General features: G+C 39.9%; 1 protein-coding gene across 1 annotated transcript in view; it reads left to right on the forward strand.

Moving 5' to 3' along the window:
- Window positions 1-25,575, forward strand: part of epha6 (eph receptor A6) — a 309,294-nt gene that overhangs the window by 257,561 nt on the left and 26,158 nt on the right. The window contains exons 6-11 of the mRNA XM_042334275.1: window positions 1,616-1,740; window positions 3,083-3,245; window positions 13,260-13,368; window positions 18,632-18,688; window positions 20,158-20,228; window positions 25,156-25,281. Coding sequence (XP_042190209.1) covers window positions 1,616-1,740; window positions 3,083-3,245; window positions 13,260-13,368; window positions 18,632-18,688; window positions 20,158-20,228; window positions 25,156-25,281 — 651 coding nt within the window. The remainder of the gene's footprint in view (window positions 1-1,615; window positions 1,741-3,082; window positions 3,246-13,259; window positions 13,369-18,631; window positions 18,689-20,157; window positions 20,229-25,155; window positions 25,282-25,575) is intronic.

Raw genomic sequence — 25,575 nt, forward strand, 5'->3', positions numbered from 1 at the left:
CACCTATTCTTGACTGATGTTAAAAACCTTACAAAGTGCTCCAATGCACTACCCAGCAGCTTCTAAAGCAAAACAGTTATTTAAAAATGCACACTGAAGCAGCTGCAGTCCAACTACACTTACACTATAATTGAAGCAATGCCCATGTGGTGTGAGACTACCTTCCTGTGGTGGTCTCGTGCTGCTTGCCTGATTTGGGCATGGAGCCTGAAACTGCATTGATGCTGTAGTTTGCAATGATTCAATGCAAAACTTGTACTAGATTGGAGGAAACTGTGTAGAACTGAACTATTAGTCAACGTATGTACCTGCAGAAGCTGTTTCTTCTGATTTAAACACATCTAGTTCTGCTACCAGTTCTGTTCTGCTACCAGTTCAGTACCAGCAGATGATACTGATAGTAATGGTGCAAGACAGTGAATCACACTATTTGCATGTGTTGGAGGAACTCTGCTTGGAGCTCTGTCTCCCTTTTACTCATTCCTTTGGTAGAAGGAGCCAGGCTCGTATAGCCCTGCCTGCCCATAACACTGCACAAATGCAGATAGTATAAAACAGAGAGATACAACCAATAACAATGCCAATATCACAGGGTGGAATTTTTAAAGCAAGAGCATCTCCCAACTTTTGTTCAGTACAATCAAGAAGAAATTTAAGGAAGGAAACTAGAGCGACTATTGGCAAATGTATATTGATTGTTGTTTAAGTCTAACTGATCTCTTTCTTTGAATTTTTGAATGTACAAAATGAAGGCTGGTGTGAACCTGAGATTTAGCAAAATCAAATACTCAAATGTTTTTCATTGGAGTCTAATTTTCAAGTTTGGCCAACAACCCAGATGGAAAATTTGCAAGTTGTGTGAATAATGTGCAAATGCATCTGTACAGAAAGAGTTGCAAATACTCTTAATTATGTAATAAATTAACAACCAACGAAAAAGATCATAGTAGATTATGTATTTGCATATAGTTCACCCATCCTGCAAATTTATGGATTATTATTCCACTCTGTAGTGACACCAATATATGCAGGTGAGCACTGGAACGTCTTCACTGGTTGCTACAAACTTATCAATGCATCTCTGTCTGGATAGATCTACGACGGGTAGAAAGTAATAATAAATAATCCTTGCATTTGATACAGCACCCAGCACATCATTGAGACGTCTCAAGGCATTTCATAGGTTACACTGTAAAGTGGATAGACTGCATTTTATGAGCGAAACATTCAGAGGGTTACTGGGGAAGCCCAACAGATTAAGGTTCAATACAACAATAACATTACATTTGTAAAGCGCTTTTCATGTGGGGAGGACGTCGCAAGGCGCAGGACAGTTGGAGATTTGGACCTGAGCTGGGGGTTGGGATCAAGAAGGGTGGAGGGTGACTGAAAAGGGGTGGACAAAGAGGGGGGGGAGGGGGTCTTGACATGGGCCTTGAAGTAGGCAAGGCACTGGAAGGCCTAGAAGTACCCACCTGTGAAATTGAATGAACCACAGTAGGGTGCTGGATTATTGTACCTTGACAATGGCTGCTAAACTGATCCAAAAGCCAGCGTTTCACTTCAGCTGTTATTTTCTATGAATATTTTTAAAACTAACTTTTTGTCCTTTCAGCTCCCTCGCTGATTGGGTTTGTGAGGAAAGATTGGGCCTCTCAGAACAGCATTGCTCTGTCATGGCAGGAGCCTGAGTATCCAAATGGAATCATTCTGGACTATGAAATAAAATACTACGAAAAAGTGAGTATCCGCTCAAAATATCAGTGCAAAGAATATCCAATTCCAGAGGCATTTTACCCAACAAAACTGATAGTATGTGATTGAATCTCATAAGCCTATAAAAAACAATTTTTAAGGGAATGTAGGATTTCTTCACCCATTGAAAGAAAAATTGTGAATGCCAAAATTCTGAGATAAAATTTAAAACATTGGAAACTTGCTGCTCGTCGGTGGATGCCTGAAATTCCACCTGGTGTGATTAAGACTATATTGTCTTATATTGTCTTAAAATGTAAAATAGAGCTAAATTTGTGGGAAAATACTGGGTCAACTCAACCTTCATTTAAAAGTTGTATTTCTGCAGTTCTTGGAGAAAGATAAATCTTCCAAACTGAATTGGAAGAATTCTGCACCATGGTAACTTTAAGACAAAATGGTCTTGCAACTTAGGGCTACGTTAGATTTCAGGTCTCTGAAAGAGAAAGTTCTGATGAAGGGTCACTCCCAAAAGGTGAACCTAGTTTACTCTTTCAGCTGCTGATTGACCTGCTGTGCATTTTCAGTATTTTCTGTTATTAAACTTTATTATTAGTTTCTAGGCTTGTCACTCTTTCCCATGTATCTATTGCTGTCTATTGACAGAGTGTCAGAAATTGGTGTTGAACAGCTACTGTAAAGAGCCAGACTCCAACCTGTCCATATAAATGCAAGTTATGGTTGTCATTTATATATGCTCATTTCATTTAAGCAGTTTGCCTTGGGTCGTAAATATTATTAACCTTTGCTTACTAAAAATGGTCAAACAGTGGTCATATTAGGAACCAGGCAGTGCATTGGGTTAAAGATGATGTCTTTTCACTTGATACCTGATTTGGAATCAGCTCAAACCAATGGTCAAAAATCTCCTCCCTGCACTGATTGGAAGGGTGCCAAGTGAAATAAGTGTATAGAGTCTCAATCCAGTTACCATTGGTGACAAATTCTCCAAAATGGCTCTTACATTGGTAATGATTTCATTAAATTGGCAATCTTACCCAAAGAGGCCACATAGATAGGTGTGTGCAGTGAGTGACAAGGTCGCAGTGTTTCATCAGGAATTGCTTGGTTGGAGTTTAAGGTATGTTGTTAAGGTGATATATATAGAAGGAGCTTTATCATACTTCTAACCCTTAACCTGCAATGTAACCGACCTGTGAATGATTGATGCCCTCAGATTGATAAGCACAAAATTCACTTAGATAAATTTAAGGGAAGGAACTTGGAAATAATAGAAAATGTTTAAACTTCAGAGAGGTCAGGAGTCATTTAATTAACAGTAAATCGTGTTTTGACCCGGTTGTAATTTGTCTTTAATTTCACACAGGAACATGAACAGCTCAGCTACTCCTCCACACGGTCCAAAGCTTCCAGTGCAATTATTAATGGCCTGAAGCATGCTACGAAATATGTGTTTCAGATCCGTGCCAGGACTGCAGCTGGATACGGTAGTTACAGTCAGAAGGCAGAGTTTGAAACCGGAGATGAATGTAGGTTCATGCAATTTGTTGCCCAATCTATTCATATGTTAATGGACTAAATGTGTGGCATGTCATTTGTAAATGCACTATTCTTTACCAAAGAGTAGTTAATGAGTGGAATGAATTTCCAGAAAAGATTGTTGAGGCCAGGACAATGGACTAATTTAAGAAACTGTGCTGTGATGGAAAGACAGTGGGGTGGGCAGGAGATACTAACTAACCTTGTATATTGATGATTTGGTTTGTCTCACAATGTAACTATAATCATACTTATATTTATGTGTATATTTTCAATCTTATTAACTTATAAAGCAAAGTGAGGAAAATGCTGTTTTTTGGGAACGACGTTATCTGGAGTACTTAGTAACTTGCTAGTTTGCCTACAGACACACAGTCATCACACTTTACGGTATATCCAATGATGTGGATTAAAATGTCCTCTTGGCATGAAAGGTGCTATACCAATTATTATTTTTTTGGTCAGTCGGGTGTTTGACACATGCGGAAATCCATCGTGCGGAAATACAGAGATAGATTGTTGGAATGGAATGTGCACTCTCTCTCTATAGGGACACATTCTGCTTACCTAATTCCAGAAAATATTAAGCACAGGTTAGCAAGAGCCAAGGTTTTGGGACACCAGGGGGTGCGTTGGAGTATGATTAACCATTTTAAAAAAACGCATTGCTTGCCATTGATATCACTGTCCAGCTAGGACACTACCCATTGGGGCTTTGGCCTTCAGGATTAACAGGAGCTGAGTCGATGAGCCAGCTGGCTGTGCTGTCATCAGCAGTGCCCTGGAATACTGCGGACCTGCCTGGCTCAGGAACCGGACGACCAGGACAGCCACAGGGGGCTAGCTCGATTACAACATTCCATTGCCAGGCATGTCCCCTTTGATCCAGTTCAGCTCCACTGAGATCCTGCTTACCAACCCCTACCACCCGCCTCCCCCCCACTCCCTCCCGAAGGATACCATACCACCAAATACAAGTATTATTATTATTATGCTAATATGAAGCAAGAAATGGAGTATTAGCTATGATAATTATCACTGGGGATAATTATCTGAGTTTGGCTGGTATTTTGTGCAGCGGGACTGAAAGAGTGAGAGCACAATTGGCAACCAGAAAGATATACACAGTCAATCCACTTTACAATATATTCTGTGAAGCACTTTAAGACCTCTCAACGACGTGATAAGGCGCTATATAAAATGCAAGGATGATTATTATAATTGAACTATAAGTCGTTTGGCACTTTTTCATGTTTTCTATTGCTTTTCTGATTGCTTCCTTTTTCTTGGACTGGTTGATGTTTAAAATCGGGTGTCAAGGAGAGTACTTTGTTCCCAAGTGCTTTTTTCATCAAATAATATGGCTTACAGAATTTTCCTATTTGCCACGTAGCTTAGTAGGTATCTATTCAGAACTCATTTAAAATGTAGCACTCAAAGAGAAAAACCTTCTCATTAACATGCATTTTCTCTAATCGACCAATCATCCAAAGGGAAATGCCAAACACCTGGAATTGGACCAAACGAGAAATAAAAAGTGAATGACAGATTAATGAGTTTATCCTCAAAGGCCAGAAACCTAACAAAACTAAGCAAATTATTGAATGTATTATACATAAATGATTGGATGTATTATACATAAATGATTGGATGTATTACACATAAATGATTGGATGTATTATACATAAATTATTGAATGTATTATACATAAATTATTGGATTTATTATACATAAATTATTAGATGTATTATACATAAATTATTGGATGCTTTTCAACTGTGCCATAAGGAAGAAGGGAAGTAAAAGGTTTCAAAGTTAACGTTTGGAAATATGAGGAATAGAAAAGATAAATTAGGTAAAAATAAAATAAAGGTGATGGTAAAAATAGGACTTGAAGAGAACGAGGAATGAAGAACAAGACATGAATGAGGGGAAGCGGATTTATCCTTTACATAATTTTATTACTGTGTATTTTGGATCCTTTTTTCATTATTTCAGGCTTAATATTAAATAATAAAACTGTTCTAGATATTTCAGCAGCTTTATTATTTTGATATTATTGTTCCGACATCACAGTGAAATCTTTAAAACTGATGACAACAACAACAAAATTACATTTATAGAGCACCCTTCACGTCGGGAAGACATTACAAGGCGCCGGACAGTCAGGGGTCAGGACCCGAGCATGGGGGAGGGGTGGGGTAGGGGTGAGGGAAGGCAGAGTGTTGGGAGGGTGACTGAAGGCATGATCGAAGAGGAGGGTCTTGAGACTAGCCTTGAAGGAGGCAAGGGAGCAAGCGAGGCGAAGGGACCGTAGGATGGCGTACCAGAGTTTGGGGGCTGAGGGCCTGAAAGCTCGACCACCGATGGTAGGGCGAGTCAGGCAGGAGACATGGAGCAGACCAAAGCCCGCTGAACGGAGGGAGCGGGCAGGTTGGTAGGGAGTCAGCAGGTCAGAGAGGTAGGAGGGAGCAAGGCCTTGGAAGTGAGGACGAGGATCTTGAATTCGATCTTCTGAGGGATGGGGAGCCAGTAGAGTCGGGCAAGGGTGGGAGTGATAGGGTCACAGAGCCTGGTGCACGAGAGTGCACGAGCTGCAGAGTTTTGGAGGATCTGCAGCTTGTGAAGGGAATAGTTGGGAAGGCCGATGAGGAGGGAGTTTCCATAATCAAGCCTTGATGTGATGAATGTATGGGTGAAGGTTTCGACAGCCTGAGAGATGAGGCAGTGATGGAGTCTGGCAATGTTGCCGAGGTGGTGGTAGGCAGTGCCGGTCATGGCGCGGATGTGGGGGATAAAGGACAGTTCAGGGTAAAAACAAAACACCCAGGTTCCTGACTGGCTTAATGAGGTTGAGTGTGCAGCCGTGGAGGCTGATGCTGCCAGTGCTTGAGGTGCACGAGCCAATCAGGAGGACCTCGGTCTTGCTGACGTTCAGTTGGAGAAAGTTGTCCCTCGTCCAGGACTTGACGTCGGACAGGCAGTTGGTCAGGACGCCAGTAGTCCTGGAGTTGAGGGTGGAGGCAGAGAGATACAGTTGGGTGTCATCCGCATACATGTGGAAGTTTACCCCATGTCTGCAGATGATGTCACCAAGGGGAAGCATATAGAGGGTGAAGAGGAGAGGTTCGAGGACAGAGCCCTGAGGAACACCGCACGAGACGGTGCGGGGGCTGGAGGAGCAGCTGTTTGCAGTGACGAAGTGGAGGCGGTGTGAAAGGTAGGACCTGAACCAGTCAAGGACAGAACCTTGAAGGTTGAGATGGGAGGAGAGGCGGTGGAGGAGGATTGAGTGGTCCACAGTATCAAAGGCGGTGGAGAAGACGAAGAGGCAGAGGGAGCCCTGATCACACATGGTCAGGATATCATTTGTGACTTTGACCAGAGCAGTTTCTGTGCCGAGGGAGGTAGAATTTTGCTGGACTATTCATCTTTCTCCACATAATCAGGCTCTCATTCCATTTCCTTCAATTATAATTATACTTTAGATGTTTATTTTATTATTATTATCTACTATCACGTGGATCTTGGGATATATTTTGCAAAAGGTTCTCAAGGTCATGATACATCTAACCATGTTACACCACTGTATCCTAATCTGTAAAACATTCATGGGAAAAAGTAAATGAAGTAATGCATTCAGTGCTGAAAGAGAATTCAACTTTGTTCTGTATCCCAATTAAGACGCAAAAGAAAAGCATTGAGACTGAATTTGACTTGACAGCTGGTAAGTCTGAAGGGAAAACAAGTTCTACTGAAAACATCCATCAGCTCATTAGATACTAATTAATTGATGGTACAGGAACTTTCAGAACCATTTGCTTTATCTAATGTAAACATTCCTTTGCTTTTAATTTTGAGTTGTGAGACAATGCTTATTAAAAAATATAATTTGGCATTCTCCAGCTCAAATTTTGCCAGAAGCAATCTTTACAAAAGACATTTGTTTCAGAATAACCATTGCCTGATGCTGTTTAGTAATTTCTCCCCTCCCATGTTACAAGGTTCAGCTGATAAGACGGTATTGTAGAATTTGCTGCCAATCTTTTTGCAGGTGCAATAGTTATTTTGGGTAGTGGAGTTCTGTAGCTTAGTGGTTAGAGCACTCACCTCGCAAGTAAGAGAGCCTGGATTCGATTCTGCAGGACGAAATGTTGGGCAAGTTTCCCCACTCCACACACCTCTGTTTAGTTAGCAGTAAGTCCCCATTTGCAAATCGACTCATTTGTTAGTGGATTTGCAGATTGCTTTTCCAGGAGTAATAATCCCTTCAAAAAAAATCATAATAATAATTTGATCACTCAATCCTGTTTGTGGGACACTGCTGTGCGCAATTGGCTGCCGCGTTTTGCCCACTAAATATACAGTCAATTTACTTTACGGTGTATTCTGTGAAGCTCTTTGAGATAGATGTCTGGCAGATGTGATAAGGCACTATATCAACTGCAAGGATTATTTCTTATTATTTTATTAAATAAATTACTCTAGATGTTATGTGGAATATGCAAATTTCTGATGCCACTGAGACAATTGCAAGTTGTTTGCGAAGGTAATTGTTGTGCCCCTGGTAAATAAAGAATTCCTCGATGGACACCCTGATGAACCTGAGATGGAATGGAGGCACATGAATGTCAGCAACATGCAATGAACACCAGACATTTCTGTGTCATCTACCGACCAACATAAGCATCCATTCAATCAAAATCCTTTAATCTGTTTTATCCATTGGTATTTTTTCAGAGTATCTGCTGTATGCTCTGTCTGTTCTCATTAATACCAGCCTAAGTGAAGATCAGGAGAAGGAGGAAGATATCTCTGAGGGTGTTCTCTAGGACAAAGAGGAGGAAGTGAACAAGGAAAAGGAATTGAATGGAGAATGGAAGATATCAGGGAAAACTCCACAGAGCGTTCTTTTGCTCCCTTCAGACCCATCCCCCAGTACAGTACCTCTCAATGCAGGGCATAACTCCTGCTTGGCACCACATAGAGAAAGGCAGAGGGCTGCGGACACAAGGTGAGTCACGAACTAATGCGGGAGTCAGTGCGACGAAGGAAAGGAAGTGCACGCAGAAGAAAAGGAACCAGAAGATTGGGAGAACCTCCAAGAACATTGAAGAGGGCAGAGAGCTGATGAATAGAGAAGCTTGTGGTGCAGAGTGATTTTAACGTACCCTGAATATTTTGCAGGGAGCATTAACATAAGTCGTGGAATTCTCCTCAGATGCCTATTTCCATCAAGACATTGTCAAGACATTGTTCACTAGTGGCATGCCAAATCGTGGCAGAGGGGAGTAGACAGCAACCTCTGTCCCAATAATTGTCTTCTTCAACACTCTAATGGGAAGAGGATGGCAGTGATGTGTCACTTGTGCCAACCTCACAAGAGACCCAAGAAAATTCCACGAAGGAGTGAGCCTCCTGGCATTTTCTCCATCCAAACTGTTGGAGGAGACTCAGATGGTATTTCGAGATCTCCAGGATGAAGATCCACAACGTCCTAAGCCATCTCCGACCCTACTCAAAGGGGCTATGTACACCTGACCCAGAAAGTGTCAAGGTGCCACCACTCTTCTCTGCTTCCTCTTCCCTCTTCCCCTTTTCCGCCTGAGGAAAGATTATTGAAGGCACCTCTCTCTCTCTCTCCCTCCTTTCACATAGTGAAATCCTAGAATCAAACTAGTAAACAATCTCTGTTGAGAAGCCAATGGGTGAGGGCTAGGAAAAAGAAACACATACCATAGCACACCGAAGATGGACATACAGTTGTAGAGTGTAAATATTGTACATAGTTTCATTTTTGTTTATTGTTCACTTTGTATAAAAATGATTTGTGCACGATTATAGTTTCCCGAGTCTTTTGTTAACAGCAAGAAGATCAAATATAAAATCTATCAGCTCTGCACCCTTAAGCAGTGAACAACATTGTAGAAGCTGAGCTGTCTGCAATGTTCTTAATAGCTATTTCCAAAGCAGACGGACCTAGAGGCTTTCAGGTAACATGTGTTTGATCACCTGTTCAATGGACAGCAAACTGACTAACTCCTTCCAGGTTTCCCTGGAGTTCAGAAGGAGCCAGTTACACAGAAGTAGAGAGCAAAGGTGAATTGAGGCCCACAGACAACACTGTGTGAGCCCCATTATGTAGCTGAAGAGATGGCCTAATCTGATTGGTTTAGGTCTGCTTTCTGAAGGTGAAGGTGCCTTAAACATTCCTCCTCTGTTGTGACCTTTGTTTATACAGCCTATTTTGGGCACGTGGTTGGCCCTATGCCCAATGTAGGACTGTTATTAATCTTTAAACTAGAACAATTAATGAATTTAACAAACATCTTCGTTGATAAGATTGCTCGAACTGTATTTGAAACAAAATAAAAGACACTAAGTTTAATTAAATGAACTGTCAGTTAAGAAGGTATGTTCTGTCTTGTGGGCAGTGTGGAAGCTCAGACTTCCTGCTTGCAGCAGAGAATAATCAACCTTGGGCGTTTACTATACTACAAAATCTAATGGAAAATGGTGGTAGAATTGCACTCTGTCTAGATTCTTAAATTTAACAAGTAGAAAATAATATACTCACACTGCTAGGAAGTTTGTGATTTTGGTTTCAAAAAAGTTTGCTTCCTTCTTCCAAAATTGTTTCTGGAAACCAGAGAAATAAAATGGATGCTTTTAAAAGGACAGTCAAATATAAAGGTATAAATGTAATATAAATATAAAGGTAGAAAGTAGTTCAAATAAGAATAAAATCTTAATAGGGAAGCCAAGCACTGATAAACATTTTTAAACTGTATGTTCATTTTAAAATTTTCTTTTATAAATAAGCATAAGTAAGAAAATTATTACAGAATAAACCTATTTTGATGGTTGGGCAGATTGTTTACTGTGATAGTTGTGAGTTTTTAGCACAGCAACCCATCAACTTCGCCAATGATAGTGGAACAATTTGATCCCCATACATTGGAAGCATTGCTCCCACCAATCTCGAGCTCTGGAGAGGTTCCCACGGGTTCTCAAAAGCAAGGGTTGTTATGCGTGAACTTTTGGGTAAGGAAATAATATTCGCAAGCCACAACATCTTGATCGAATGCAGTAATTGAGAGAATTTGCATATCTGAATTTCTCTTCCTCCAAAATCCCTAAAATTAGCAAATTTGTTTTTAAAGCCCTCATTTCTGATTCTTTTCATTTTTATAATCTATTCGGCAGTCTGCCTTTAAGATAATCATGGCACGTATCCAGTAATGACTCCTTTGCTGTTCCATTCAGTATTATCACTCTGTCTCTTTGCTCTGTCCTGCTGTCACCAATCTCACAACTCTGCTGGAGGGTCTGATTGCTGATGGACGGAAGATCAAGTGAAGTAAAGGCAGTCAAAACAGCTGTGAAGATTTTTCTTTTTTAATCTGAAAGTTCAGTGAGCTATGCTGGTGCCCGCAAGCACTAAGGAAGCTCAGCTTTACAAAATCCAATTTTTACTGCTCCAACTGCTCCGAAACACCGCCACCTGTGTACTCACCTGCTCTAAATTCCGCAACCCATCACACCAGTCCTCACCAGGCTCCACTTGCTCCTGTGGAGTCCTATAGCTCAGTGGTTGAAGTACTCACCTTGCAAGCAAGAGATATGAGTTCGATTCCCGGCATAGCGAAATGTTGGGCAATTTTCCTTACTCCACATGCCTCTATTTATCTTACAGTAAGTTAGTCGATCGGCAGATTGCTTTTCCGGGGGTAATAATTCCTTCAATTAAAAAAAATTAATCAATCCACGACTGTTTGTGCTACACCGCTGTGTGCAATTGGCTACCCCATTTTGCCCACAAAATATACAGTCAATTCACTTTCTGTGAAGGGCTTTGAGATGTCTCGAAGATGTGATAAGTCGCTGTATCAAATGCAAGGATTATTATTATTATCACAGAATGGAAGATCCTTACACTTGACAATAAATCCCTTCACGCCCTGGCACCTCCCTACCTCTCCAACATTCTTATTCCCCACATTACCATCTGCCACCTACACTCAGCTTGTACCGGCCTCCTGCATGTCCCTCATTCCCTCCACCTTACCCCCTCCTTCCCCATTTTCCAATCATGCCTTAAGACCTTCCTATTCGACTGTGCCTATAGTCACTTCCCACCGGCTCGGTGTCAGGCGTTCTTTTTGCATTTTATCTGTGAATGTGGGTGTCGTTGAAGAAAAGATAAATTCTTCTTTGTCTTCAAAACTTTCTTTTAGGGTTAACTGGGTGATATGCATCTTGTAATTTACTCTAAAATAAACATACTTATATTAGTATATTGTCTAACCCTTTATTTTTAACTCGGTAGAAAATGTGTGAGCACTTTACCTGTTGAAAATGCCAGCCATCATCATAAGGATTTCACCTGATTTATTTGCAAGCGCTTTTTAACCATTTTAGGTATGAATTTTGTATTTTTTAAAGAAAACAGTTAGCAGCGTTTGTTTCTGGGACATAATTGCTGTCCAATTAAAAATCCCCTGATTACTTTATTATTGAACAATTTTGTAAGAATTTTGTAATTGGAATAAGAGAGAGTTACACCAGGACATCAAGAGATTGAAATTCCAGGGATTAAGCTGTATAGAATGTCAGCATAGCAAAACAGATAAAGTATTGCATCCACACACAAAATGATCTGTGACTTGATTGATATAGCAGAGATAGTGTGAGGCAATTAGCAATAGCGTGTGCCATGATTATCAAACCTCAGGAGCACTGCAAGGAATCTACCTTGGCTCTTGCATCCAGTGGGATATTGGTATAGCTGTTTGAGGAGAGAAGTGTTTCTTGGAATGCGGTTTAAGTGCATTGCTGGGATGCCTTGCCTTTCACATGTTTGGGATAAATTATCTCTTTGGGTAAATTCAGAGTGATCCAGTATCATGTAACTGCACTGTACCTATTTGTAAAGTAGCTGGGCCATTTGAAAGATATAAAAATTTAATCTGTTCACTGCAATTGAGGTTTTTACAGATGCCAGGGAAAAAGATCAAAACTCATTGTCAACAGTTTTCAAACAATTTGATCCAATGTGAATCATGGTTATTCATTCCTGGTAGTATTGTCAGTAATTTTTGAAAGTGAATCTTCTATTTCCTAAATGGAAAATTAAAAGAAATGAAAACAAAATATTGTAATGAAGCTTTCAAGTTTGACTTTAATCCCCAATGGCATTCCCTACTATCTGTGGAGTAAAATCAAAACAACAGCACTGACAAATGGAGATTGCCTTGAATTGACTTCAGCCACACTCCCACTCCCCTTACCCTTCGACCCTCTTGATTCCAATTCCCAGCTTGTCTCAAAGCGCTTCACAAAATATACTGTAAAGTTAATTGACCCTATATTTTGTGGGCGAAATGCGGCAGCCAATTGCACACAGCATCTTGAATCCTTCTTGAAGTTATTGGGATTTTAAATATCAAGTTCTAAAATTGTAATCTTTGTAAACAATGGCTTACTGGAAATGCTTGCTCTTTAGAACATTAACATATTAGAAATGTCCATGCAAAACTCCTTCCCATTTGGAGAGTTGTGGCTGTTTTTGATTTCATGCTTTATTATGTTCTTATCAACATCTATCACCCTCCCTGGTATCTGTTGTTCTCTACTTTTTAAATACACAGGTGTCCAATCTACAAATTCTGCTGGTACCCAGATGTGTCTTTAGTTATACTTCTGGTGCTCCTCTTGCACGACAATCTCGGTTTCTGCTTTAGTGAAGCCACATTGTAGCAAAAGGAGTCTCCAGGTGCTCAACAGATGATCAATGTCTGACTGGTTTCAGAGTCAGATCCAAGTGGATCCTCTATTTACAATCCATTTGTGAATCTCACAAATTAGACCCTGTTATCATTTTGCCAGAATTGTTGATTTGGGTAGTAAACGTTGTTTAGAAAGTAACTTTACATCATATATGAATATTTCTTCTAAATATAAATGTTATTCTGTATCTCAATTTACCCTCATTTCTATTTCAGCATCTGATATTGCCACAGAACAAGGCCAGGTTTTGGTCATAGCGACTGCTGCAGTTGGAGGATTTACTCTTCTGGTCATCCTTACCTTGTTCTTCTTAATCACTGGAAGGTAATATATGTTCTGAACATGGTATTTTTGATTCATTGCTAATAGCCCCCTTTGATGTCATGTCTAGCTTGGGCAAATGTTTTGTTCTAAATATTTTTATGAGTTCTGTTTTATTCTGCTTTCTAACGTTAACTGATTTGTGGTTTGAATATTGCTGCATAAAATGATTTTGAAGAAGTCAGGCAGTTTCGCACAACTTTAGGGCAAAAGACGCTTGAGAGGATTGTATAGGATTCTGGTCATGTGCATCTAAAAATATTATAAATTGCATTCAGCATGGATCCAGACACAATACACAATATCATGACTCTCAAATCTACTGGGAATTCTTTGGCTACATAACTAAACAAATGGATGACATTTGTCCAGTGGATAGAATTTACTTAAATTTTCTCCTGTCCTCATAATTTAACCCTTTATGCCTTGGTATCATTCTGGTGAACCGTACAACGTTTCATACACCAAAATAGGAAATCACCTCTGATGAATGGAGCATTAAGGGTTAAAAAGAACCTGCTCAATACAACTCACATTATTGTATTGGATTGTTAAAGATGACCTTGTAAGAGTGTATCAGTGCATTAGCATGTGGGCTATTTACTCATCTAGACACATTTGACAAAAATCGTATCTCACAGTATGTTGTGTGGCATCATGCAGGTCCATGTAATGTTTCAGCTGTCATTCAGAAATCAATGGGTCTTTTTCCACACAGTTTTCTCGTCCATATTAGCATTCGGATTACCAAGCCCCTTTGCAAGATAAGATGTAGGTCATAGGTGAAGTTGATGCTAATTTAGTGGAAGCCTTACATTTCTGTAGGTCTGTAGTCTGAGGAAATTTATTTGAATTTCACTCATGAGTTTCAATTTTCTCTTTATAAATTTTTCAGTACTTTTGGGACCCTTCCAATATTAGCACTCCCTGTGGCTGCAGGCTTCATGGGTCCCTGGGGTTAGTTCCTCTCTATACAGTATATGAGCAGGATAGCCTTTAACTGATTTCAGAGGAGATTAATATTGACCTTTAGTTCCTACTGGTTAGATTAAAAACTGTGAGCACCAATCTAAAAAATTAATACTAAAACAAAAATTGTTATCAGCTACATTTTGCTGCTTCATGCAAACACCTGGATAAGCTTTGATTTTTCACGCCTTACATTGCAGGATAGACTAAAGTGCATACTGATAGTGTGATCCAATAATTGGTGGTTGCTGACAGGATTCCTTAATAAGGGAAGTGGAAGTGCATCCTTTGCCAATGCAAAGGAACTCAACCCGATGTGATTTACTCTTGTTTGAAAAATCCTACAATGCATTGCATATTTACAGTTACCCAAAGGATTCCCTACTTAAATTCCTTATCAAGAAATCTAATTAGAGATTCCTGGTGTTTTGGATCCCATTAGGATTTTAAGGGTTACGCAATCTTCTCTATTCCTGACAAGGTTTTGTTTCAGAGGAAGATTAATGCTGTTTAGCCCTTAGTTATGAAGCTATAATTTCACAGAAATGTGTTTCAACCTGGGTGCTTTTATATTAGGGAAATTAATCCTAAACTACATTGATGTTTAATTGCCTTATGATTTAATTTTTTAAATTGTAACATAGAATCATATGCGAGTAACTAGCTCGCCAAGAGGGATTCTCGTTATTTTATGATTTCTCTAGACTGCCAAAAAAAACAAATATAACATTTATTTCTTTGTTCATTGAATCTTTCAACTGCAACCAATTCAAAGGCAATACACAAATTCCCATACAGCGAGACGTGACGGCATTGAGGCTTGTGGGCATTACGACTGATTGACCTGATCTGGGCCATACTGACAAGTAGGAATGGGTTTGAGGTTATCAGGATGGAGAAATAGTCACCCCAGTACATATTCACAGAGCCCCAACAAACTATCATAAAAGGATCCCAAAAATGTATTGGTTGGAGCACTCGCCTTACAAGTGAGAGGACCTGGGTTCGATTCCCGGGCAGGCCGAAATGTTAGACAAGTTTCCTTACTCCCTTTGTTTAGCTAGCAGTAAATAGGAATCCGGTTGTTAGTTGATTGGCAGATCACTTTTCCAGGGTAATAAACTCTTTTTAAAAAATTTGGTCACTCACTCCACGACTGTTTGTGAGACACTCCAGTGCACAAAATATAGTCAATTCACTTTACAGTATATTCTGTGAAGCATTTTGAGATGCCTCAAAGACATAATAAGGTGCTATATCAAATGAAAGGATTATTATTATTAAAACTTGGCCAAAACAGAAATGTAATTTAAGAAATACATCAGTAAATCTTCTCCTCATTGGGCCTTACAGAGCAAGTCTGCAGTTCAAATTCTTAACTGTACGTAGCTAGCTGGACTCAGCCGCCAGGAGGTGTGTGAGAGGCTACTTAGCTAACTTGGCCAGTTCCCCTCCTTATGAGGAACAAATAAGCTCCACTGGAAAACTCCCATGCAATCCAGACCTGATTAGGAATTCACCATGTGAACGACAAATCTGCTAACACCCCAAGGTCTCTTTCTACTTGCTCCTTGGCAAATGTTGGACCATCCATAGAGTATGTGCGCCTTCTAGTTTTACTTCCATATGCAGTATCTTTCGTTCTTTAAACTGAATTTGTGATGTACTTCTAAATGCTAATGTAGTTTAATTCAATGAAGAACCTATCCCATTGTAATCTTGAGGTAAAATTCTGCTGGTCAGTAAAGTTACTGAGCCTGACAGTGTATCCTTATAATGAGATTTACCTTTCTATTGGGATTTCCCATCATAATCATGCACCACCAAGGTCATTCCCTTTTCTGGCCATCAGAAATGTGTGCTTCGGACATCTTTTTCAGAAGAGATTTCCTCCATTGACATCCTGTCATTTGATCAGATTTCTAAATGCATCAAATTTACACTTATCTGCAGTCAATTATCTCTTTCTGTTTACTTTTAACATTCTTTGAATTTCAAACAATAAATTTGATTATCCTCAAACCCTGAAACCAAGTCAGCCAAAGCATCAGAAATGATCAATTCGATGCAGGCTATCCCAAAGACACCAAGAGAGAATGAATAGTAACTGCAAATAAACCTATTCATACACAGCAGACAGAGCATGATAAGCTGCTGTGCAGGTATTAACCCTTTGAATAACCCATAGAATGCTTTTGGTGGCTTTTCAAATATTTGAATACAGTTTTAAGAAAATATCCTTGAAGCAGAAATCACAAGCTCCATGGAATCATACACTCTTTAACTCACTTTGCTTCCGATAGTGCAGTGATGTGGAATAGAGAACGGGGCTTATATTACTTGCTCCACATTGCAGAATTTGGAGTTCTGTACTTCTGCATGAGTAGAATACTGAAAGCAGGCTTTTGAGCTTGGTGGTTGTATTTTGCAATAATATTAAAATGCTCTGTTGAAAGTTCCTGGACTATTCGAGCATTGAAGGCGAGCCCAGTGGGGTTTGCACCTTGAGCCCAGTGGGGTTTGCACCCACCTAATATATACTGCATGGGTGTGAGTCCAACTGCTCCTCATAACACCTCCACCAGATGGTGTATGGCAGCAGCTTCAGCATGATTCTTGCGACCTGAGATTCGGTTTGCGCTGTATGTTTGATAACAAATAGCTGCCAAAATTGCAATGACTCATAGCCAAACACAACATTAAAGTGTTCCTGAATATATAGAAACAGCAGTATAATTATTCTAGATCTTGGGTCAGAAATACAGCAAAGAGTGCTCCAAGGATACATCCTGCACAAACTTGTATTTTGTTTGATATTGTAAACCATTGATATCCAGAATTTGTACCTAACTGGACTGGGTCTGAAATGGAAAAATTAAAAATAAATTTCCGTGGTCCCACACACGTGTAGACTCCCACAGGCCCCACATTCCTTGTGCACACCCCCGCTTCTCTGTGCTTGCTGGCTCTGGCACAGTACTGTCTTACAAATTACCGTCTCATTTCCAACCTGCCTTTCTTTGCTAAAGCTCTGGAATGTGTTGTTGCTAACCAGCTTTGCTCACACTTCTCCCTCCACTCCTTCCTCAAGTCCCTCCAGTCGAGTCTACCTAACAAACCGCCTTCAATTTGTCTCTTCAAACGATTTCTCTTCCCGCCCCCGTCCGGTCTCCTGTGGCTTACCCCAGTCCTCCATCCTTTGCCCTCTCCTCTTCCTCATCTACATGCTCCCTTTTGGTGATGTCATCCGCAGACACGGAGTAAACTTCCACATGTATGCAGATGACTCACAAATCTAATTCTCCTCCAGCTGCGACTCAAGGTCTGCTGATGTTCTGCCTGCTTATGGCAGACATTAGGCCATGGAGGAGCACTCACTTCTTACAACTAAATGTTGACAAGATAGAAGCCTTGGCTTCCGTCAACATCTTCTGTCCTGTGACTCTGACCTTGTCAACCTCCCCGGCCTATCCCTCAGACTCACTAAACAGGTGTGCAACCTAGGCATCAGGTTCAATCAACGGCTGTCATTCCTTCCTCACATCCGGTCCCTGACCAGGACCACCTTCTTCCACTTCCACCACATTGCCCACCTCCAACCGTATCTTACCCCAGAGGCAGCCGAAACACTCATCCATGCGTTTGTTGCCTCTCGACTCAACTTTTCAAATGCCTTCTTTGCCGGTCTCCCCAGCTCCAACAAGCACAGGATCCAACAGATCTAAAGCTCCACCACCCGCAAACTCACCTACACTAAACTGCGTACCCCCATCACACCAGTTCTAGCCAGGCTCAACTGGCTTCCTATCACCGACCAAATCAATTTCAAGATCCTCACACTCGTTTTCAAATCCTTTCATGCCGCAGCACCTCCCGACCTCTCCAATCTGATTATCACCCAACCCATTACCTGCTGTCTCTCCTCGACTGGCTGTAGCCTTCTGCAGGTCCCTCGTGCCCTCCTTTTCACCATTGGTGGCCGCATTTTCAGCCACTACGCCCCGAAACTCGAGAACACTCTTCCTCTAATCCTCTGTCTTGTCCCTTTCTTCCTCATCTTCAGGTCACACCTGAAGACCTTCTTCTTCGACCGTCTTCTTCGACCGTTCCTACGGTCACCTCCCCCTTCCCGCAGCTCAGTGTCATGCTCCACTATTGTCAAGCGCTCTGGGACACTACATTGCGTGACGTAAATGCAAGTTGTTGTCGTTGGCCTTCAGTGGCCAGGGAGATCGACTTTGACTCTGTTTGAATCCTCTGAGCAGAAGATAACTTATTTGTTACCTTCTTTTCGCAGGATTCAAACAATTAGGAATTGGCATTTACCAGCATTTTTCAGCACTGAAAGAAGCCGGTAAGTCCTGGTACTATCATTGTAATTACACTCGCCAGACCAGATCTCCTCCCCACTCCATTAGTCCGTCCAGCCAGGGCTTTTTCTTGGAATTTACATTAAATATTATTGCAGCATGTGCAGCCTATCCACTGCAGGCCTGATGTGTGCTTGTTCCTGCCCATTTAGCAATCTTAATTTGCACATCTGTTCGCTTTAAAAGCAATTGCTAATTCTGCAGTGATTAAAAGAGTAAACCACTGCTGATTGATTCAGCTACCTGTAGATAGTCTGTGAAGTATTTTCAGAGCTAAATTTGCTTAAGTAGTGTCCACAGTATGATTGTTCAGAACCAAAGCTATATCACAGCTGGTATTATTTAACTCCCTTAGCCCAGATATCAATTTGGATGTAAGCTTCTGGTCTATGAAGATTTGTAGCTAATTGCCTTTATGATAATTATCCAATCTGTTGAGTTTCTTAGAAGTTTCAGTTTGATCTTTGATTATTTCATTCGAAAGTTGGTTTAAAAGGCACAAATAATTCATAATTCCTGAATGCTCAAACAGGAGATTATATTTTGAATCTTTTATTATTTTATATAACCGTTTAGCAACAGATTTCAAACACAGTATATAGACTTTGGTTATAGAGGTTGGTGGATGAGAACATATGGTTGGAAAACTCCCACGGTTAACAGTTTGATACGATTCAATGTCTAGTTTGATCTATGATTTGTACAAACACTTCACACTGGTAAGCCTTAGGGTGTATAACTTGTATAACAAAATGGGCATTGATACTTGTATTCTATAAAATGTATTCAAAGATTTGCTCTAACGTGTGCTGTTGGTAGATCCATTCTGTTCCCTGTGAGATGTGGAATCAAATCAATAGTATTACAGTGATCCCTGGGTCCCAATTAACCTGTAAACTGCTTCTACATTGATAATAGCAGTGGTCAGCCATTCCTCATTGCATGCATATTGATACCAAACATGAATAGAGGCAGATATATTATAGCTGCACGATAACCCTAAAGAAAAGCATTGACACACACATATTTTGAACTGTATAGTAAATCACAGAAGTATTTTCATTCGTGCAGGACCGACCAGATAGAAAATGAATAAAAATTACATATTTGTTAGATACTGCATCTGTTTTCCCAGATAATGACCCTTCACTAAGAGTAGTTACTAACCGTATATTTTACATTTGTGTCCTTTGTGCTACCTGCTTGATGTTATGGCACAACATCAGTAACTTTTGTTAGTGTTAGTGCTCACCATTTCTATTCAGCTATAGCACAGCGAGCAATCCATTCAATTTCTTTTGCTGATCCAACTAAGATATTGTTGGTCCTATAGACATTTTTAAACCGCTGTGAAGTTCAATTTGTGTGGTGCTTCGATAACTGAATCAAGGCTGATATATTTTCTTTGATTTTCTGTGTACATTTCATGGACTTCACTCCTGTCTTTGTGAAGGTGCCACTGGTATATTAAAGCAAAAATGAAGTCTGAGGAAAAAAGGAGAACACATTTCCAAAATGGACACAGTAAGTACATTCTAAGCGAAGCTGCTAAAGCTAGGACAAAATAATGCCATAATCTGGGTTTTTTAATTTTTTCGGTTGTTACTTTTACTCAAACTAAACCACAAAGAGATGTTTAATTGCATCTATTACAGGAAATTACGTGGGATTAATTACTATCTTTTTTTTGTCAGTCTAGAAGCATTGGAAACTTCCCACAGCTATTTAATAATTTCTTCCTACTCCCATCAAGTGCCAAAGCTGCTTTCTTATGCACAAAACGGCCAAATGCCACTCAATTAGAGTGACAATTGCTCACTTAAATTCAAAAGAATAATGCTGTTTGATATACATATGTCACTCTGAAAAATAAACACTGCGCTTTACCTTTGAATGGATTTGTACTCTTATGTCAGCGTTGCTCATCATATGTGACATTTCTAACAATTTGCGAAACCAAAGCTAAGAATTCTGCAGGTTGTAACAAATCATGACACTTACCCAATGCCTCAGGAGTTCATTCTTGAGTGCTCTATTCAAGGAGTTTTCCCAGCTTCCTCAATGAATGCACAGTTTGACCACTGCACAGATTGATACCTAGCCAGATCAAAACGATCTAAGCTTTGTTTTCTGATATGTGCCAAGTTTGCTGATCTTAGCTGGTTGGTGATACAAGCATTACAATCGGCCTCAGCATCCTTGGATGTAGGAAGGCAAAGTGAAACAAGTTCCTTCTGGTTGATGTACAATGACTTTAGTTGGAATGTCTGTTTGTGGTGCTCTCATTGGTCAAGGATGAGACCAAGTCAGGTTGTAATGCTTCCTGCAGTCAAATAGTCTATTGGCATTAAATGTCAAGGCTGACATATGAAGAATAGTCAACTGAGTAAGATGATACCAAAAAATGACCAAATCCCATCAAACTTTATTTATGTATGGGTCAATGTCTTTCAGAGAGGAAGGGAGAAAAATTGGAGAAAAGGCAAAACGAATTCCACCCAATCTTGAACATTAGAATTTAATGGGTAACCTTTTCCACTGGTTTAGGTGTTCAAACACTGCAAATGCAATTACAGGTCTGGACTAGTAGAATTGAAAAACATGTTTTGGTGCAGGCTGTGATTTTATTTTCGCTGCCCTGGTAACAGTCACACTTTGGGAGACGGTGTTGGTGCTAAGCAGGTTGGGGAGCGGGCAAGCTAATAAGAAGCCAGCACGTTTTTCTCACTAAATTCTCCAATATTTTAAAAATAAGTCTCTGCACAGTTGGTGCAGAAGACTTGGGTGCAAATAACAGCAGCTGAGCGTTCAGTACTGACGTTAATGCAAAATGCAGAGATTATACAAATTTACCATCTTGAATGAAATCTGTCTTAACACAACAGGGGGGAAAGATTGGTTCATATAACTACTATACAAACTGGTAGATATGCTTTGTGTGTATCTTTTGATATGCATCCAAACCCTGGTCTTCCTTCATTATCAATGGCAACTGTCGTTAGTGATCACAGCCATGAACATTTCTTAAATCACTCTCTGAATAAACTAAACATCCTAATCTGATCCTAATCCTATTCAAATAATCACAGGGTATCGGTTTTGGAGAATATATGATTTAAATTTTGTTAAAGTTTTTTTTAGATAGATTATTGGCCTAGAAATTGAGATTCCATATCGAAAATATTTTGGACTAATTTTGGGGAGCTTTTAGAGAAGTAGGGATGGTGGAAGAGATGTTGCTGTATTTATAAATTGCAAATTAAGATGAATATTTATTGTCAAATGAGGTATGTTCACTTTATCATTTTAAAAATACTCTGAATGCCAACTATCCTCTTTTTAGACCATGAAACTTAGGTGCAATCCCAAAGGCATCTCAATGATTCCTTAAAGGTAGAGAACACCCAATAATCAACAATGTGTGTTTACGACAAATTAAAATGCTTGAGGGAAAAAGAAATTATATTCGTGCCACATGGTACTTATCCAATTGGGTCCACCCAATCCATTAAGGCCTGAGCTCACAGGGCTGAGGAGATGCCTACACCTCCAAATCACATTTGTGATCTAGAGATGCAGGTCAACCTGGAGCAATACCATGAATTATTACAGACCTGTCTGTCTTTGTCATTGGTGCCTCTTCAGAAGCACTCCAGGAGGCTCCACTCACCTCTTACCCTCCCTCACAGGATTTAATGTAATTTTGTTGTTGCTGTTGTTCTTTGGACATGCTGGGGTGAAAATTGCAATGTGTGATGTGTTAATTAACACCAGTGGTCCAAATCGACACATACATTGAAAAAGTCACCTAATATGACTCATACCAGATATTGGATATTGGAACTGCCGTTAGCAAGATTACCAGCTTGCTCAGATGTCAAATACAGAATTCAATGTGGGCTTTGGGGCATAAGCAGTGAAAACGGTGTCAGGGACAGAATCCATGAACTGGCTGTGTTAGTCCCCTTCAGGTTAGTTTTCAATACATGAATTAAGTAGCACCTTGGTTGTTAATTTTTAACACATCTTACATCATAATTTGCACCCTACCAATTCCCTCAAAAGAGTAAAGGCCTGAGGAAACTCACAAGGATTCAAATTCAGAACTTTCCAATCAACCGAATAACCTTAGTCATCACTGTTACGTACACAAGAACATGTAGGAATCACGGGACATAAATACAACAACGCCGCAACTGTATAGCTCCCTTCACACAGGATAGCGTCTTGGAGTGCTGATATACTGGTTACAGAACATCAACGGTCATGAAATCCGCACAAGGGAAATCCTCTGCTTTTAATGCAACATGTTAATGTGTTCAAGTGTAGACTTTCTTCCAGGCAGAGGCTTCATTTGCCTTCTCCATACCCAGACCATCATCAGCATTGACATTAAGTAACTGGTGTCGCTTTTTGTTAAGTGGTGATGGTGGTGGTGGGGGCAGGGGTGTCTGCGTGAGTTGAGATAAAGAGTGAAGTTCCTGGAGAATTGAATGCTTTTGATTTCCTTTTGTATCAACAGCAATTCTAGCACAAGTTGAATGCAGGTGAGATACCTCTAAAGGCTGCTCTATCAGTTTGTTAGATTTCCTGCCAGTGGGAACAGGATCTTCTTTGTTATGAGCAGTTACTGTTTTTTCATCCACCGGAAGGTTGCTGTTTTTTCTTCCTTTGATAGCACCCACTCAAGGAAGTTACTGCAAGTGCGGGGGAATAACAGCTTCAATGAGTTGAATGGGCTAATCTTCTTTCTTTGTTCCGTAGTCAATCCAAGTGAGGATGAGAGAAGTGAGTGCAAAAGCTGGTTCCGACATTTTTATTTGATTTATTTTCTTTTTTGATGCCAGTGATATCATCAGTGAAAGAATGAACCCAGTTAAAAGGTAGTTCATTCAGTCTACTTTAACCATTTTCTGACTATTCTAATCACACACGGTGGAGTCCTGTCCTCAGTGGAAAAGCAGTGGAAAATATCCCCAAGTTTGTATTTGGATGTCACAATGTCACAATACAAAACAATAGAAATTTATATAATGCTTTTCTACAAGCCGGGTTCATAGGGTTTGAGGAGTTTGCAGAGGTAGGCTGGGGCAAGACTGTTGATCGATTTAAAGCTTAGGATGAGGATCTTGAATATAGTCTGATGGGGGAATGATGAGAAGCCAGTAGAGACTGGTGAGGATAGGAGCAATAGGCTCACAGAGCCTAGCGCAGATGTCCCAACAACAGTCAGGACTCGATGCAAAGATAAAACACAGGCAATCTTTGAAAATTTACTTTGGAACCATGTGTTAAAATCACATCAACCAGCCACAATGTCAAACTGTGCTAAACCTACACGGCAGCATCACTGACAGTTACTCTGCCCACTTTTCACATCTAGCAATTATCCAAGAGTCATTGCTGGAAAAAATAAAGTTCATTTTCTGACTAGTTGAATATTTTAAATGCTATAATAATCATTAGAAATGGGAGTGCGTTTTACTCCTAATGGTACCTGTAAAACCATAGATGTTTTTGCACATCCCAAAGAAGCAAACGATTGAGTTTAATGCTCCTAATGTTTACAAGTCCATACCCTAGCATTACCTCCAGACTAATTTTGCTCAAGATATCTGAGTGCAATTTGTTAATTTATTCTCGCTGAATTGTAAACTCTTTCATACTGTGGACAAGCAATTAATGGACACTGAGTTGAGATTGCCAAAGAGGAATCTCTCACCATTTCTGAATCCAGGTCCCAAAGGTGCAAGGGATGATGTTTTTACCCCGATGTGCCACTCCTGCCCCTGAATATGGGTTGTTTTCCTGCAAGGGTCAAGGTCTGGACTCAAATACGTTATTGTTTGCTCAATACGAATGAATTGTTATTAAACAATGCAGCTTCCAAGGATTGTAGCTTTTTAATGTAGTTTTTTGAGTATCTATAATTATTTCCAATATTACGAAAAGCAGTTGTCTTTTTTAATAGTATATATGGATAAAGAATAAATACTTTGTTTTCTGAGAGTAGGTATAATGTGGGCTCAGATTAATATCGATGCATCCATGTTCCATACTCCAGATATACATCTCTGATTGTAACCTTTGTAAGTGTAGCATGCTGACTAATACAAACCAAAAGCTGCACTGTGGAATTAATTATACCAGCACAATTTCTTCATCATCTATGTATTTTAAATTACTAAGCATCTGTCTCCTATTGTAATTCACAAACCAAATTAGCCGGGCCTCAATTCCACATGGAGAAGCAAGAATCCTTTCACAAATTCACATTAAATAGACTTTTATGCTGCATACATTGTTGCACATTTCTAAGCTTATCTCATTGTGCTGTGATTAAATACTTAGAGAAAAGCTGCTGCTTTGTGAGGAGATCTTCCAGTAAATAAAACAAGGATTTCTGTGTCATGCTGGGTTTTTTTTCTCATTGTATTTTAAATCTTTCCAGTCAGATTTCCAGGGATGAGAACATACATTGATCCTGATACTTATGAAGACCCATCTCAAGCAGTGCATGAATTTGCGAAAGAAATAGATCCCTCCAGAATTCGCATAGAGAGAGTGATTGGAGCAGGTAAAAGAAAAAACAAGACTCTCCTTCATATTAAGGATGACACAGCACTGTTCCAGCTTGACTTTTCCTTTACAATATGAAGCCTTTGAAAAATGTTGTTCTGCAGAGGTACTTTTCAACTATAAGTAGAATGAAATTCACAAAAGCACAATAGATTGCAACATTATTGGATTTTCTTTGAAGTTTTGATGTTGGTCATGATCGTGAGAGTAAATTCTTTCATGAATCCATCGCAAAACAACTGCTAAGAAAATACCACCCGACTCATTACACGTTTTGTAAAAGCAAAATTGC

The sequence above is a fragment of the Callorhinchus milii genome, unplaced genomic scaffold, assembly GCF_018977255.1.
Source record: "Callorhinchus milii isolate IMCB2004 unplaced genomic scaffold, IMCB_Cmil_1.0 Scaffold4, whole genome shotgun sequence".
NCBI classification, from domain to species: domain Eukaryota; kingdom Metazoa; phylum Chordata; class Chondrichthyes; order Chimaeriformes; family Callorhinchidae; genus Callorhinchus; species Callorhinchus milii.